General features: G+C 42.3%; 1 protein-coding gene across 2 annotated transcripts in view; it reads right to left on the bottom strand.

The window, feature by feature from the left end:
• Nucleotides 1–17,809, bottom strand: part of esrrgb (estrogen-related receptor gamma b) — a 92,606-nt gene that overhangs the window by 5,708 nt on the left and 69,089 nt on the right. For both annotated transcript variants that reach the window (XM_085770478.1, XM_085770476.1), the window contains 4 exons: nt 17,341–17,457; nt 7,652–7,762; nt 7,078–7,239; nt 1,141–1,410 (listed from right to left, as the gene is read on the bottom strand). In XM_085770478.1, the coding sequence (XP_085626604.1) occupies nt 1,141–1,410; nt 7,078–7,239; nt 7,652–7,762; nt 17,341–17,457 (660 nt within the window). The remainder of the gene's footprint in view (nt 1–1,140; nt 1,411–7,077; nt 7,240–7,651; nt 7,763–17,340; nt 17,458–17,809) is intronic.

Raw genomic sequence — 17,809 nt, 5'->3', positions numbered from 1 at the left:
CTCCCTCTCAACCCCTGCCTTCCTCTCTCACACTTCTCCCTTACCTTTACATCCCTGCCTTTCCATCACCCCCTCTTTTCCCTCCCTCCCTCCCTCCGGCCCCTCCCCTCCCATTTATCCTCCCCTCTCTCCACTCTCCCATGGAGAGTTTGTCATCAGAAGACTAAAGCTCTGGGCTCAGCATTTTTCATTTTTCAGTCAGGCAGGAGAAAAGACTCCTAACAGGCATTGATTAGTGGGGGACAGGCCCGGCCTCATGAAAAGCAAACTGTCGATACGGGCGCAGCATCTTCACATTGGAACAAACGAGGCCCGTCGCTCCCCAACGCTCATTCCACTCCGCTTAACACATTTTATTGACAGCCCCTGTTTTCCTAATGAAATGCTAAATATATCTCCCTCGGCTGTGGCGCGCTGGCAGCTACTGTTATGGAGACGGAGAGAATGAGAGCGCAATGTGACAGTCACACACACATACACACACGTATGTGCACACAAATTAAAATATAGATGCACACACACACACTCCCCCACACATAGGAGGTGTTGAATTAAACAAGCGAGCTGCTGACCTTTTTGTCCCCCTCTTATCAGGTATCCCTCATTGTGGAAGTGATCAGCTCCTCAGATATAGACAATCACTTGACATTTTTTTTGTTTTATTTCTTTGTTTGCTTTAATTGAATGCCAGCTATCTCGATTTATTTGAGATTTGACATAGCGATGCACCTTCTGCTCAAGATCATGTCACCTTTGAGTTTGTAGGGAAAAGTAAAGGATATTTGGCCAAATGACTAATTCACAATAAAAACACCAGTTCTTGATATCACATTTACCTTACCTTACCTATAAATTATTTATTATTAAGTCAATTTTACCTCAATCAAAAGAATTTTCAATTATACACTCAGTGTTTTGCAGATGTGAAATATTTGTTAATGTATTGAATGTATGAATTTACCACTTCATATCTAGTTTTCTTTACACTTTCCATTTATTGCCACTTTAAAAAAAGACCAAGAAATCATCTTAATCCACACTGTCTGATATATATGGTATATTTGGTAATTTTGATTTAAATAAAAAAATATATGTGTTGGTTGCACGAGTGTAAACGGACTAACGTGGGGTTAACTTTACCTGAGTTGGCGAGGGCGATGGCTTTGAGCGTGACAAACTCCTCCTTCTCCATGCGCAACTTCTTGTAGCGACGGACCAGCGGCAGGATGGCGACGTGCAAGTCCAGCAGGCCCGAGAGCCGCGCCTGCTCCTCGTCCACCACGTAGTCCTCTGCGTACACAATCTCATCCTCGCAGGGCAGCGAGCGAAACACGATGCTCAGCACCAGGATCTCCATCCAGGCGCTCTGCAGTAGACTCATCTGGTCTGCCAGCGACAGAGTGGAAAAACCTAAAAAAAAAAAAAAGAGGAAAAAGTGTCATTATTTTTTATATTTTCTTTCCAGCCATTGCTTTGTACAACCACATGACAAAGCATGAGATCAATCCATTAATCTCACTACACTTTAATTGGCCATTTCAAGTCCTGTGTATGTTTTATGGGCAGTGTGTACAACGCTTTGCAATCCCCAGAGAACCCAACTTGAAACAGGGGCCGACCACTGTATGCGCTGGCTTAAGGGAAGAATATAAATCAGTCAAGTGTAGATGCCTTTGAAACATGAGCCAGAGCTGCTTCACCCATCAACCGTCAACAGTTCTTCTGCGACCCGGTGCATAAGCACATGAGACAGCACTTAGTGAAGACAAATCCATTCCTAACGCTAACCATCTCTTATTCTGCTCGCAGTGAAGAAGAAAGAACAGAAAATTAATTCTCCTCCAAAAACAAAGAATAAATCCAGGATTTTAAACTTCAGTAAATAAATGGGCCCAAATCTTAAATAGCCTCACTGCCATTATTTCAAGTTTGTGTTACCATCTTTCATAATCTGATGTTTAAATCACATCACATTGAAAAAGTCACAAAACTCTCCTCTGGTGCAGTGGGCTTTATTCATCAAACATTATTCAGACACTGTGCCTTCATCATCAGTCCAATTGTTTGAGACCCCCTTATCCTGTGGGGGCCCTGAATGACGAATAAATGTTAAAGGAGACAAAATGAAGACATTGCAACCTGAACAGGAAGCTACATTTGGAAAAAAAAATTAATAGTTGATTTTCTGAGGGGGAATTATTTTCATGTTGAATCATAGAAAAGGTTTGATATTGTACTTTTGCAATTTGATGGAAAAACATTGTAGAGTCAAGACTTTACAACATGGTGAATATTTATGAAAAGAAACAAAAAAGTCATCAAGGTACACTTTAACTTCCTTGATTGTTTTCCTCTGCGCCAGTGGAGAGGTTTACTGTGTTGCCTGGATAATGCACTGGATGCAGTGTTATGTAGAGCATAACTTCTATTTATGGCAATTTATATTTCTCTTGCAACGATATATAAATAAAACTTAAAGCATCAGATACCACCCGCATAAAGAAACCTTAGCTGGAAACTCAGTATATTAAAGAGGAGTTGTGTTTAAGTGTGGTGGACATAAGAGTATTGTACAATTAGTACAATTAGAAGTAGAAGTTATAACATGAAGTCGAGTCATAAAAGTTAGTTATTGGAAGTCTCTATGAACATTTTGCATGAATCAATGTTATGATGGGACAGACTGTATAAATCCAGCAAAGATAAAACTGAACTATAACCGTATTTTCAACCTGAAAGCTTCCTCCCTTTTTTCTTTATTCTTTTGACTTCAACCCTCTGAGTTCAGCAACAATTCATCCAAGATCTCGAGGTCGACCCATCAACTCTCTCCTTTAACATTCACACACGGCGCATCAAACAGACGGACACCTGAAAGGACCCGGGCCGCCACAATACCTTTCACTGCTCTATGGTGAATAGGAAGGTGATTGGGGGGTATTGACCAGAGCCTTGAACCCACCTCTCTGCTTACTTAAATCTGCGCTCGTATGGCTGGGAATGGGGCAGGTTGACTTAAAAGAGGCCCCTCCGATGGTTCTTATCAAGCAAATAGAGGAACGATGAGAAGAGAGAGAATGAAGCAGAGAGAAAAGAGTGCTGGGGGTGTCATTGATTAGTAGATTGTAATCAGTCCACCAAATGCGAAGGGGGGATCGATCCGAGCCTCAGATCTGACAAACAGACAGTTGATGGAGGACATCCGGTACACGTTTAGTGGGGGATGGGAGGACTCCGGGATCACAGAATGTAGATACTGTAGACTGCATCAGGGATTCATGAATGTACTCGCCATAACCCCAAAAACATCCTTTCTACGAAAATTAATGGGTTTAATCCTTTAAAGTGTATTTAGAATAATGATGCAGAATCAATGACCATACATGCAACACGTTAGTTGACTGGAAAACGCTACGGTGAATTAGAAAAATAAGTGTTTAAATCATCAAATCTCTTGTATATAGACCACCAAACACATGAGCAAACGAGATCTTACATCGAGGCACCTGTTTTTGTCATGTGCTTTCTTTCTCTTTTTCAAGTTTCTGAGAGAACCAACAACCTGTTCAGCTGTCTTCTCATCACTTTTCTGTTCTCCAGCCTGCGCTCCTTTCTTTTTTCTTTCCACTCAATTTACTGAAGCGATGGAGTGACTTCCTGTCTCCCCGGGGGTCGCCCCGGAGCTTCAGGTGCGTCGCCCGGAGGTGGCTGAGTTAAGTGTTGCTGTAAAGGGTGATTCCCCCCTGATGAAATATCAATATTTCACCCTACTGATTTACTGCCGTTTGACCAAACATGACACAATATTGAACAGACTAGAGGATGTCTACGTCTCTGTCTCTGCCGTTTTCTCCTCGTGCAATGACAAAAACCACAATAGAGACAAGAAATGCTACAAGAAAATGAATTATCGCAGTAGGTTTAAAGTATTCATCACGGTTGACAGTGGATACAAACAACTGATCACACCTGCACTCACAAAGAGTTTCCAATTAACCTGCATGTCCAACCAGTACATGGAGGAAACTAATGCAAGCACTGAAAAAAAAAACACAACTTCTCCACCATTGAGCCAAACGTGCTAACCACTGCACCATCATGCCGTCCTACACTTTAAAATGAAATCTAATTGAGAAAAAGTTTTACGATTGAACCAAAATCACCAAATTAAATAAAGTGTTGCCTGAAACTATGCAAATCTTAGTATTTTAAGTTGTATGAAGTTAAGGGGGAATCAAAATAAAACATATTTCTTCTTTCTGGGACTGTAAATATTCATGTAAGAGTCTGTGATGTTCAAACTGTTGCACTACAGTATATGATGTGAAATCACACCTTTTGTATATTTCTATGTAGATTTTTGAAGTACAATATCTGGTACATACCGAAGGGAAATAAAAAGTGCTGTGACTATGCAACAGTACAGTACAGGTAGAGATCAGATGAGTAATTGAATCCCTGCTCAGTACAATGAAGAGACTGAGTGGTTGGCAGTGAAGCTTGAAGCTGTCATTGAGAGCCAGGTCTAAAACAGACAGCAGTTCACTCTCTATTCATTTAGTATCATTACAGGCCTCCTAAGAGCCCTAATGGGCCTAATAAAAAGACAGAGGTAATAATGAGACTAGAGGGCCCTATATGAGCTGGAGGAGTAGGAGGGGGAGAGCCAGGGGAAAAAGAGAACAAGGAAGCCAGAGTGTGTGTGTGAGAGATATGATGGTGAGAGAGTGGCAGAGTGTGTGAGTGGCAGAGAGGGAAAAAAAAAAATCAAAGAGGAAGAAAGTGATGCTCTGAGCCGAGTGAACATTAAATACCAGAGGGCGCTGAATGCTGCTGCCTCGAATATAAATCTACACATGTTGTGTGCGGTGGCTAGTACGTGTCTAAGATGGTGTGTGTGTGTTAACAGCTGCACAAATTAGCGGCCACCTCTGACCTCCTGACAACTGTGTTACGATTCTGTTTCCATTTTCATGACAGTGTGTGTAACTGCCTGCTGATGAGTTACAACCGTCCTCTTTAACATGTTTCACCCCGTCTGCTAACTGCTTCCTGTTTAACGCCCAGATGTGTTTTCACTTCTGTTCTATTATGATTAAAGCGTCTATCTTGAACCTGCCACAAATGTTTCCTTTAATTTACATATATAATGAAATTGAACTTGTGCACGTTATTGAACAAAATCTATTTACCACAAATATTCAATCCTTCAGAAATATGTAACATAAAATCGATTTCTCGTTGCATGTTTCCTCCCAGGTCTCCACATCTGGGTGTTGAAGGACTTTTACATTAATGGAGCAATCTGCAGTAATGACTCTTATTACCTCATCGTTAAGGCCATTTGCGCAGCGGTCTATGAGTGTAATGGTGGGAGTGGACTGTTAAACTGGAGGGACCCCTTTTGTCTTAATCGTTACTTGGTGACACTCTGACCCGGTGGCCCCGGGTAAAATGTCCCCAGAGTGTCACACGCACCTTTAATAACTCTGTCAGGTCTGGACTGAGATCGTCATAGCACACAAGATCAATAGTTATACATAGAAAATGTAACAGAGATTGACGTCCAAAAATATGACAGAAAATTTGTTGAATTCATTTCTGCGCGCCCGTGGCTATGATTAAATTGAAGAATTTGATTGTAGTTGCCCTGTTTGACCTCCTTTTCACTCTCTGAAAAATATACCTGAATTAGATTTTCAAAAATAAAAAAAGCTAGTTCAGACATATCCTTGTTCTCAGATGTTGGATGAAAAAGAGGTCAGGGAGAGAGAAAAAAACTGTGCATTTAGGTCAGGGATGCTCCTTTCATTGCAGTGTAAACTGAAGTGGTGAGACAGCAGCTCTCCGGCTCTCTCGGCACAAGTCAGAAGCCTCTGAGGGTCTCAGGGCCAGTTTGGCATCAACGCACCTTCAACCACTTCAAATTACATTAATAAGGTACTGAATCTGATCAAAAATTAGTAAAAAGTGAACAAGGGGAAAACCTGGACAGACGAGAGGAGGAAAAATATCGCCAATTGTTACATTAAAAGAAATACACTAAGATTTATTTGACTCCAGACTTTTAAATGTGAGGATTTACTGCTTTATCTTATATCACTGTACACAAAATATTGTTGGATTGAAGTGTCTGTGAAGCACAACAAGATGTGTCGGTGCTGAAACAAAATGTTCAAAACACTGATAAACGATCCACAATATTTCTCAGTTAACTGAGCTGAGCTGTCTACACGTTAAACTCGGTGCATACTTTTTGTGACTGGACTCAATGGGATGCATCTACTTTGACGTACGCTCCCATCAAACATACTGGGGTCCAAAGTGTCTGTTTCAACTGATAGAGATGAAAAGAAAAGAGGATCTAAAAACATTTGCATAACAAGCCTTATTTAAGAATTCTTCAACAAGGACCGGGGAAATCCGTCAGTATTTCCCTAAATAAATCAATTTTACCACAGGCCCTGTGTAGTCTCCTTAAGTAAGTAAGAGGATTGCTTTCTTTAAGTCCTGGATTGAAATGGAATACATTGACATAGGGGCGGATCCCAACCCCCCAGACTCCCCCACCCCACCCAGTCAAATCAAAGGTTTCAGCTGCTCTTTATTGATTAGATTTTAGAATATGGGACTGGCTTTTCCCTTAGGTGCAGATGAGTAGCAGATGTTAATTATCCTGTGTGTGCATGAATGTATGTATGTGTGTGTGTGTGTGTGTGTGTGTGTGTGTTGGGGGGTGGGGGCGGGAGGGGTGTTATGTGTGTGCAACAGTCAGTGAACTACTTCAGTAATCTCATACTGTATCATTTCAGCAAATTAAACATTGCTTTACCAACAGCACACCACTTATGAAGTTAAAATTTATGAATCCAGTCGTCAAAAACAACAACTTAACATGATTTTATCCTCATTATAAATAATGTTCATATTCTGAATCCACCCGTTATTTCTTGTACTTATTCTACTGATTCTACTGAGTGCATACACAGCTTTATAGAGGAAACATATTCATTAAATGTGCGACCAGGTTTGAATAAAATGAAAAAGGAGGTCATTCATTAGCAGTCATGTCTCTACCTGGGATATGTTTGGCCCAGCCGATGATGACCACCAGCTCGCGGTCGGCCAAGTCGCACAGCGTGGTCAGGGCCTTGATGTCTCCGTCGGGCATGGTGGGGTCAGGCATGGCGTAGATTTTCTCTGGCTCCACCACCAACAGATGGGAAACGATTTTAGTCACTGACAGAGAGGAGGACGGGTAGAGGGACAGAGCAAGAGAAGAGAAATTAGAGAGGAGTTCTCAGATGTCTGATCATTTCAGGAAACACAAAATTGTTTTTTTTGTTTTTTTTAAGGAAAATAACAAAACTGAATTATGCACTGATAAAAAGAAGTGAATGAAATATGTTTGAAAATTGTTAAAGAAATTAACATTGTCTCTCAAACATGTGACAGGTTGGTCTGGAGATGAATCTGACTTCTTAGTGCCAACATTTCATTTCATAAAATTAAATTGGTGCTTTGATATAAAAGCAGAATGACGTCTTTCTGAATCACTAAGTTAAAAACCTACATTTCAACTGATTAAGATAAAAAAGAAAGAAAAAAACAACAAGAACAAACAAACAAACAAAACAAAAAAGTGTCTCACGTGGCTTTTTGGCTGGAGGGGGGATAGTGAGGCCGAGGTAGGCGCCATTCTCCGCGTCCAACCTTCGTTTGTACTTCTGTCGCCCTCCTCTCACCCGGTCCAGACGCACACCTGCAAAAAAACAACACACACAGAATAAAACCAATGAATGAACCATTAAATGCAGTTTAGTTTTTTAATCAATCAGACAAATCTCACATCAGTACAATTAAAATGCCATGTGACCAATTTGCTGCCATTTACATCGACAGCTACAATTACTGCTATCGACAGCCCTGTAGCCTCTTTCTTACAGGTTATTACTGGGAAACTTGACTTATTTGCATATTTTTTGCTGAGTCATAAATCTCTCTCAAGCCTTCCAATATTTTTTAATTTGAACCTCTTTATGCCACACCTCATGCAAAACTAGTTTGTATAATACTTTATATTTATAGTAATAAATTACTAACACATCTGTCTTCATTTATAAAGGCCTGCTGCATAAAAAGTACATTAAGGACCTATATGTTACGTATTATTATGTATGCATTATAAGTGGTAGCACAGAGTTTCCTTCCTTTATTCTTAACCTTTTGACTGTCAAGCGGGACCGTTCAATACTTCCTCGTTACAGATGGAGGAGTGTAAGTACCTAGTTAGTATACAAACGTGACATATCTGGGATTATCTTGAAAGCCATCTCAGAGGACACCGGCTCCATCAGATGCACCTTATGTCCTGGATTTACACACTTGTATTAAAAGTTGTTTGAGCATGGAGGGAGAGCAAACAGATTTTACATGGTCAAGTGGAATTGAGTCGTGTGAGATATCCCAGTGACTCATATAAATTCCTTTGATTCCCCTGGAAACAAAAGAATCCGATTAGGATGGTCTTTCAATTTCCTGACACCGACTATCCACTAACCTAATTACCCACCGTGCCCAGAGGGAGCTCATTCTTCCCAGCAAACACAGTGAGATCATTTTATGCCTGGCAGATTGAAGCTAAATCGAGAGCACCTCTCCTAACACAGCTTTCCATTTGTACGCCTTAAAGTAATCAATAAGGCTTGCAAATAGACTTCTTGTTCTTTGAACACATGTGGATGTGGTTTTAATTAGTCAGTTAGGCAGCTAGGAACTGGGTTTTGCGACAGATGGAGCTTTAGTAGTTGTTTTTACCATTACTCTTAGTTAAGGCAAATTCAAAATTATAAATTGTGCTTCAGGAAAACTGTGCATGTACTCCACATATTAAATCAATTCAATAGCGTCTCTCTATTTAATGACACACACAGGCCCAATAAAGGCGCATGCGGTTAGTAAAGGCTTTCACAGCAATAAGCTTGTGTAATGCAAAAATATATTGAGCAGGTGTAGACTCTAAATTCACACACCATAGACTTGTCAGACTAAGTGACAGTGAATTGTTGCTGCTTTTGTCCCTGACATCTACTGCCATCCATCCACACATGCATGCACATGGAAACACACACAAGTACAAACAAGTGGACAGACGCACAAACACGCACACACTGGTTTCCCTGCTGCGGGCTGCAGGGTCATGTGGCTGCGACAAGCGACAAGTGACCAAACAGCCGGAGTCAGAATTCCAAGATCCGCGGGGGCTGTTTGAACTGGAACATCCAACTGGTCCATAATTAATGGACGCTGACAAGAATTAAGAGCTCAGCGCTAACCAGTTTCAGTTTACAGCTTAGCAGCGCTGCAAACGGCAGAGACCCATGGCAGGAGGGGGCACAGGGAGAATGACAGAGCGGAGGAAAACAGGGGGTTAGATAATGCTGAAGAACGGGAGGGTTTGGGGGGAAGAAGACAAAACAAGCTGCTGCTTTTGGCCCGAGTGTATCAGTTTTCTGCAAGATCTGTTTTTTTTGTCTTTCTTTCTCTCACTTTTCCATCTGTCTGCCTCTTTTTCCTCTCCCTTTTAGCATCGGGTGTACATCTCCTCCCTCACAGCACTGCCTGTCCCAGCCAGCGCCTGATCCAACCAGTGCAGGATTATCTCCTCCCCATGTGATACAGCACAGTACTGAGAATCTGACCACAACAAGACAGCTGGATGAGGCCCTTTGTAGAGGGCCGGGGAGAGGAGGAGGAGGAGGAGGAGGAGGAGTGAGGGGGCTTGTGTCATCGTCAGCACCACATTCCACAACTCAGGCCCAAAACCACAGCAGCCTCCATGTTTCGAGCCGGTCGCGTCCTGAAGAGAGCCTGCGTCTCGGCGGCGAGAGAGCCGGTGACACGGCGGCCGAGCGGGTGCACAGATCATGTTAAAAGCATCCAGATCCATTTTTTACGGTGGCTGCATGGCCCTTCATAAAGTTTGGCAGCCAAAATATGGATGCAGGGGGTGAGGTTATGGGGTAAAAGGGAATGGCGCAGGGAATGGGAGAGGTGGTAGTGGAAGTGTGCGAGCTGGATATTATGGGCTCGGTAAGATCATACAGTGCTGTACAGTATGCTCATAACTTACTGCAGACTGTGAGGAAGACGGGCTGAGACACAGAGATACTGCCTGATAGTCCATCCTCCTCACTACAGTATGTGTGTGTGTGTGTGTGTGCATATGTGTGTGTACATGTGTATGGAAAGACGATGAGGCGTGTTTGCATAGGAGCAATCTTTACGGCCACCTGACCCCAGCTTCCCTTTCACATTCAATATCTTTATTGACTTCTTAAAGCGAAACCTTAAAGCGCATTCCTGATTGAAGCGGCTGTTTATTCCTGACGGTGGCAGAGTGTGTCATCTGGATTTATTTTATTCTTTCATTTGTATGTTATTTGTTATTATTGAGGTCCACAGTGTGATTGGGATTCCTCCTGTGTCCATATAAAAACCTATCTATTCAAAAAAAATTGAAATACTATAGTCATGACGCCAAGTCTTATTGAATTAAAAATAGAGATAAAATAATTAAAAACCCACTAAAATGATGGAAAATCACAAAATGATCACATGTATCATGTTTAACTATTCTGACAATTGTGTAATAGACCAAACATGGTCTATAATACAGTATGTGCCTTCTCAAAGCTGCAAGAATGATGTATCTTTCTATCTATCTAACTAGTTGTCCTAAAAGAAGAACAAATGAAAAATACTGAGTCTAAAATGCTGAAATTATTTTATAAATTACCCACCATGCACTAGTTTTTATTTAAAATCCAGTATGCTCTTATTCAACAGTGGGTGGCCATCAGAGTCGTGCCGTGTGCGTTCTGTATCACGTTAAAACCTAAGACTCCATTTTATGGCTGTAACATATGACATCAACCAGAACTATTCTGTCTATCTTAAGCATCAATTTATAGCGTATAACTGCTCACGGTTGTCACATTCCCAGATAAAACAGACGACATGACTTCAGCGTCCTTTAGTGACGGGTATGGCTCGACACAGTGCATTAATGACACGGCTGGAGTGTTTCACAAATCACATCTAAACAACAGAAGTTATGTGAATAGAAGGCTGAGAAATTAAAATGATAAAAAAATCCACTTTGGTTTCAAACACAAAGTTTCATTCTGTGTAGAAGAGATTCTTCAGCGAGAAGATTTCATCTCACAAATGTGCATGTCCAGGATCAAGCTGGTGTGTTACAATATGAACATGTGCATGAGTGTGTGTATCTGCGTGCGTGCGTGCGCGCAAGCGTGTGTGTGTGTTTGTATCTCACACAACTATTTTCAGCCGCTCACCTGTCAGAGGCGCTTCTTTCTAGAGAATGTGTCAGAATTGGCTGGCTGGTGAGCGCTGCCAAAGGGAGATTAGGAGCTCCCTATTTTAGCTGGGAAAAATCAGAGGGATGCAGCGTGCGCCCCCTCCTACACAGCCGCTCACCCTTTACAAGGCACGGGGACCTTGCCCTTGCAGAGCTACTTCTAAGGGCCGAGTGTGTGAGCCTGAGAAGAGCTAAAGGCACTGGACGGCTTTTGTTTGATTGTACAGAGACTGGGTGGGCCGCCGCCGCCGCAGAGAGGGAGGGAGGGAGTGTCTGAGAAAATGGGTATGGGACGAGAGGAAGAAGGGGTCTATGAGGATGGCATCCCACCTGCTCTGCCCTGATGGGCTGACAGGACAAAGCTGGAGCTGTTCTCCCATAACCACGCACACTGGCATCGCTCTCTTTATCATGTTTTACACTTTTCATAGAGCTGAGCCGGCGTGTCCGCGAGGGGTATTAGTACTGTGTGTTACAGAGCCGCCCTGACCACAAATGTGCCTGTAATCGAAAACATCTGCACGGCTGGAGATGGGCGGGTCGATCCGGGATCCCCGGTGTATTGGTTGGAGCTGTAGCCGGCTGCGTTCAGTTTGTTGTGTTCGCACGGTTGTGTTGCGGGCGAGTGAGAAAAAGACATAGACTAGGAGAAGGGTGCCAGGAGGAAACATGTACTTCAAGGTCCGATTCCATGTCACTTGTCAGGGGGTGATATACTGTACATTCGGCATGTGTGTACATGGATGTATGTGTACTGCGTTGTGTGTGTGTGTGTGTGTGTGTGTGTGTGTATGTATGTGTGTGGGGAGGGTTGTAAAGAGGTCAGCACTTCACTAAATCCCCTTCTTCAGAGGAACACGTGTTAGCCTCCATGTCTGATCTATCACCTGCCAGACAGTGAGGACAGGCCAGAGCGGAGCCTCTGGGTGGGCGCTGACTCTCAGCTGCAGCCTGCCAGATACTCTGACACCCGAAAAAGCAAACAAGGCCTCATACACATGTGCTAGATAGACAGGTTTGGAAAATGAGAAAAAAAAAAAAAAAAAAATCATGTAGCAATGGGTCAGGGGGCATTCAATCCTGCATACGCAGATATTGCGCTAACGTAGCCTTGTATCACGTGCCGCTTATGCGCTACACGCTTTTGCTATATCTTTATTTTGATGATGTAATCTTAGCGTATGGATTGGTTTCTGATCTAAGCCTATTGATTGGCAAGGGACCTGACAGTCTGTGATATTGGATATGGCTTTACTAATCTTTTGTGTATGTGGCTGGAGGAAAATAAGGCTGTAACGTTACCCCGGTAGCCACGTTCGCTCAGGAAAAGACTGCTGATCCCTATCTGTGGTCTGGCGAGGGCAAGACAGCGGTGTAGGTTGCCAAAATAGTCTGGCAGCTTGTATTCATCCACCACATTACAGTGGTGTCAGAAAATCCCCACAAGCAAAGAATACGGCACAGAAACACCGAGCTAACACACAAAAAAACAAACGAGTGTCAACTTCAAAGGAGCAAGAAGGCCGAAGAGTCGTTTCCGGGAAAAACTCTTCATTCCTGACAGAGTGTCCACAGCGTCCATGGGGGCAGACGCTGCTCTTTCAACAGGACATACTTTCCAAACACGCTAATTTGCTAACATGATGATGTGATTACTCAGTCAGTCATAGACCTACGCATGTTTTACTGCAGCGCTAAAAATACAAAAAAACTATAAATAAATCTTCCATCTCGCACAGGAAATAACAGCAACTCACATCACAAAATAGAAAAATAAATACACTTTAAAAAATGCTTACTCAGTCCAGAAAATTCAAGCATCATTTAGCACCATAGAGTAATGCTATGGGGGTATTAGCGCTACTATTAGCTGTGGGCACTGACTTCTGGCAGTAGTGACTGACACCATACCTTCCGCGAGTTGTAATTACGTGAGGGTTTTTCCATTGGACCTGTGACCTTTTATCGGCCTCGGTTGGACATTTAAGGGGTCACTGAGCGAGACAGGTTTCTTCAAAAAAGCCGCCTGCCTGCCGTTACCATCCGCCCTGCTCATCCCAGACGCTCTGCTGTGCCGCAGCAGTAAAGCCAGATCTGGAAGGAAGCCTATTGTCTACAATGGGTTTCTTTTTTCCATGAGTCTCTTTGATTTAGATACAGAAAAGATGAGTTGAGAGACAAAAGCTGTCAGATTCTCTTTATCTGCATCCAGAGGCAACTTAATACACACAAAATGGACAAATGTCCTTAAGATTAACTGCATAGTATGTGTTTACTACCACATTTTTGCTTTCCCTGGTCCTCTCTAGTGTGTGTTGTTGAGCTGCTGCTGCTGCTGCTGCTTCAGAGGAGTTGATTTGTTTGGACCTTTCACTCGACGCCACCAAAGCAGCTTTAAAAATTGAAGTCAGCTGATCAGCGGCAGGTGTTGCATGGAGGAGGGGGTTCCTCCTGCCTGCCAGTAGTGCTGGTCTGGCCCTGGCAGCTGGCACCATATGATTCAGGATGGCATGCTTAAAGTGGAGCTTAGAGGGTCCTGGTGGAAATATTAGATGCTTTAAGAACGACTGAGCGCATAAGTTCTCTCAGCATCTTCTGCGGCACAAAGCGTTTCTTATGATCACTGCTGTTGCCGCACTGGAACAAGTAAAAAAACACATTGAGCTGGGATGTTGTGAGCAGACATTTGTAATATGAGCCATGCCAAAAACAATTCATAAGGAAATGCTTGGAAATATCTGAATACTAATTCTATTCATACAATGGAATATTTTAAAATAGAGATGAAATCAAGTTTTCAATTTCAATATTATAACATTTTTAATTAGCCAGCATTTATTGACAGTGTTTTTGCTCCTGTTATCGGCTCTGAAGATCTCTCAGGACTAGATAGCTTTGTTCATGACATTCACGTTACACTGTGTGAATGTTCCTTTTCCATGACAGGCTCTCGGCCACTTGTTATACGGTGATCTCATTACATGAAGTAGGGCAAGCCTCTGTCCCCCCACTGATTCCATGATCAAAGTTCCCCCAAGTGTGTAAGAGGCCACGCCGCCGCGCTACGCCACGATTAAATGTCCTTTTTCCTTTTAATTGAATGCCATCACTTTCAGAGAATCACCCACTGAGCCACATGTCGTTGTGGCTGTGATGCTGCATCTCAGGAGCGGCAGGTGGTGGAGGCTACGGCGTCAAATTCCCCCAAACACACACTCTGAAACACACAGACACACACACACAACACACTGACCACATCAACGGCTTAGCTCAGCCCGCCACAGACAATACCCTGCTGTTTTCCTTTAAGCATGCGCTAATAGTTTCAGCTTTATTTCTAAAGCAACAGTGTTTTTTCTGGCTGACAGTCAAAGCCTCGGTGTGAGATATTTGGGCCGGGATGAAGACATCAAGAGTGGGCGCAGGTATAAATAGTTCTGTAACGGCAGCACAAAGGATGACCCTTCAGTCTGAGATGAACAAACACAGCTACATCAGTGCACGGTGAAGCTGCATTAGTGGACGCGGACCAAGAGCCTGACATACAGTCTTGTGTTACCAGAGCAGATTGCAGTTAACTGCCTCTGGCTTCTATTATGAGACGTGTTGGTGCTGGCAGAATACAACAAACCTGTATCACCACGGTTTTATTTTTAGGAAATTTATGACTGTTGTGTCTCTAAGTGGAGCCTATAAACAAAGTCTGTAAACATTCCCTTTTATATCAGGATATATATCATACAATCAGTGTGGATGGAGTTGGGCTGAACTCCAGAATTTGATCTGGTGAGACTTCAGAGATCAAATAATGTTCGACTGAATAAGTATTGAAAATACAAACAACTCTGTGAAACTGCTGTTTGTCAGCCCAGCTTTGCCCTGTGTGTGTGTCTCAGTAGCTCATCCGTCTCCAAAAAAAAAGAAAAAAAAAAGTCTAAAATGTTTGTATAGCTGATTTTACACTCAGACAAAATCAAGACCACACCAAGCCCTTCAGTAGAGCTGAATTAACAAACTAACATTAAGCTTTTTCACAGCTCTTATTTGCAATCTCTCTCTGAAATTTTTTAATAATGAAAAAAAAAAGATTCCCAGGCAAATTCTGCAGGTTTTAGAGGCATATTTTAAAGCGTAGTCTTAAATATATATTTTTTGTATAATTTCTATTTTTATTAAAGTTTAGTAGTGGATATCTGGGATGTACAAGATCCTCATAATGTGTCATGAAGTTGAATCTACAAATATGTGTATCACGTCTATGTGTTCAGGTTTGACTGACTGACTTATGGCTCTGAGAATAAATACATAGCAATAAAATGTGGCGCTAAGGGATGTAAAGTACCTGCATTACCTCCGTGAGCTGTTTGGCACAGTTACTGCTGCAACTTCAAACGATGAATGTGTTGAAAAGTAAGAATGGCCAAACTACAATAACTGACTTCCTGTTGTTTGTTCAACACCTGCATGCAACTGTCACTGATCTATGTATACTGACTGAAACTCAGGGGGAAAAATCTTCATGGGGAAATTGGAAACAGATGATGCACAATATTTAAGTGTACAGTTTGAAACACTTGTCCACAAAAACAAAAAAATTAACAAACATATTTTTTTCTTTCCTTAAATGTCAGTATATACTTCTAAATATTACTGTGCACACCGTCAACTTTAACTGTAACTTCATTAAACAGCTATACTATATACTATATCTTTAATTTAATACATTTTCCTGTTGTTGATAGTGTGTGTGTGGCTTATTTGTGATAGTTTTAATGATTATTTATTTCTATGCATATGTCTGCAAAGAGCTGTAAAAAAATATTCTGTTTTTTTTTTTGGTGAGACAGACAGAAATGTTTTTTTTTTTTTTTTTTGAAAGGGTCAGTTTCTATATATTTTTAATGACGTGACAGTCTACCCAAAAGAAAAGCACCTCAGTTATACACAGTAATGTCCCACTGGGTATAGTAATAATCCTCTTTACAAAAACATAACTTCGAGCTCGACTCAGTGTAAAAATCCACCAAAAAAAATAAAAACTCTTCCCGGGAAAAAAGAAAAAGAACAAGAAAATCTATCGGCTAGATTTTCCCTCTGTGCTCCCAGAGGTCTCTCGGCGGAGGAGAAACAACACATGCAGGAAGTGAGGTGGGATGTTCGGAAAGCATTTAGCGGATCAATACGCTAGGCAAGAGAGGGGAAGGGAGACAGACAGACAGACAGACAGACAGACAACGAGAGAGAGGGGGGAGAGAGAGAGAGAGAGAGAGAGAGAGAGAGGGAGAGAGGGTGAGGGAGGGAGAGAGACACCCAGGGCCCATGGGAGAGGGAAGTCTTGGGGGAACAGCTTGTGCTTTTCAAGAGTACTGTTACACATCTCAGTCAGTCTTTGGTAGGAACATCCAACTCAGCAGCTTTTCCCACCCGCCTCAGTTCAACGGCGAGAGGCTCAGGGGTGCGAGGAGAGGTAAGTAAGGCATGCGGGTGATGTCACTGGTGTCTCCCCGAGGCAACAGCTGGTTTAATATCTGATCACTGACTATAGTCCTTCAGCCCTCAGCAGGTCTGCTGGGCCGCATTAGATTCACTGTCATGACAGAGACAGTTGTGTGTGTTCAACCTTTGTTTCAGACCTTTATGTTCACTCGTGATAATCAACTCTCCCTGATCTAAAAAACACACACAAACACACTGACACAGTTTTGTTTTAAGCCTGGTCACTGAGTCTTGATGAAGTATAATAAAACACAGAAATTAGAAGAATGAGAGAGATTAAATCCTCAGAATGATAATTGGCTATTTTAATTGTTGAGAGCAATACAGTTTATGTAAGATCTCACCACAGTTACAGCTAAAGTATTTCTATTTATATGTTTTTTATAATCCAGAAAATAGGGGGAAAAACGAATCCTTTCATTTTCCCATTGAAATGATCGTTGAATAAAATCAGCACTCACCTTCTTTCAACATGCCGACTTTCAGACATTTCATGAAGCGGCAGGCCTGGCACGATTTGCGTCTCCTTTTGGTGATCTCACATTCGTTGGTGGCCGGACAGCTGTACTCAATATTCCCTGTAAGAAACAAGACAACGTGTTTATTTATTCTGTGCGTGCATTAAAAATCAGTTTGAGTTTGTTTTAAAATGACTGAACAGTAGAAAAGATCAAATCACAAATGGTAAACAACAGGCGCAGAAAGCCAGGAAGAGACACAACAATGTGTGTGTGTGTGCTTACGTACACACACACCTGTCCCAAGGTGACCCCGTGTGACACTCCTGAAGGAGAGGAGAGTTTAGTGGCATTTTGATGGGACATGTAAAAAGCACCTACCCGCCCTGGAGTCCCACCCCCATTTTGATTCACAGATAAATTAGCTTCATTAATGCAGAGCGTCCTCTCTGCGAGGCGCACCCCTCCCAGC

The sequence above is a fragment of the Trachurus japonicus genome, chromosome 24 (assembly GCF_045865225.1).
Source record: "Trachurus japonicus isolate A0001 chromosome 24, Traja_1.0".
Lineage (NCBI taxonomy): Eukaryota > Metazoa > Chordata > Actinopteri > Carangiformes > Carangidae > Trachurus > Trachurus japonicus.
The sequence above is the reverse complement of the archived record's forward strand: the minus strand, read 5'-3'. Positions and strand labels throughout refer to the sequence as shown.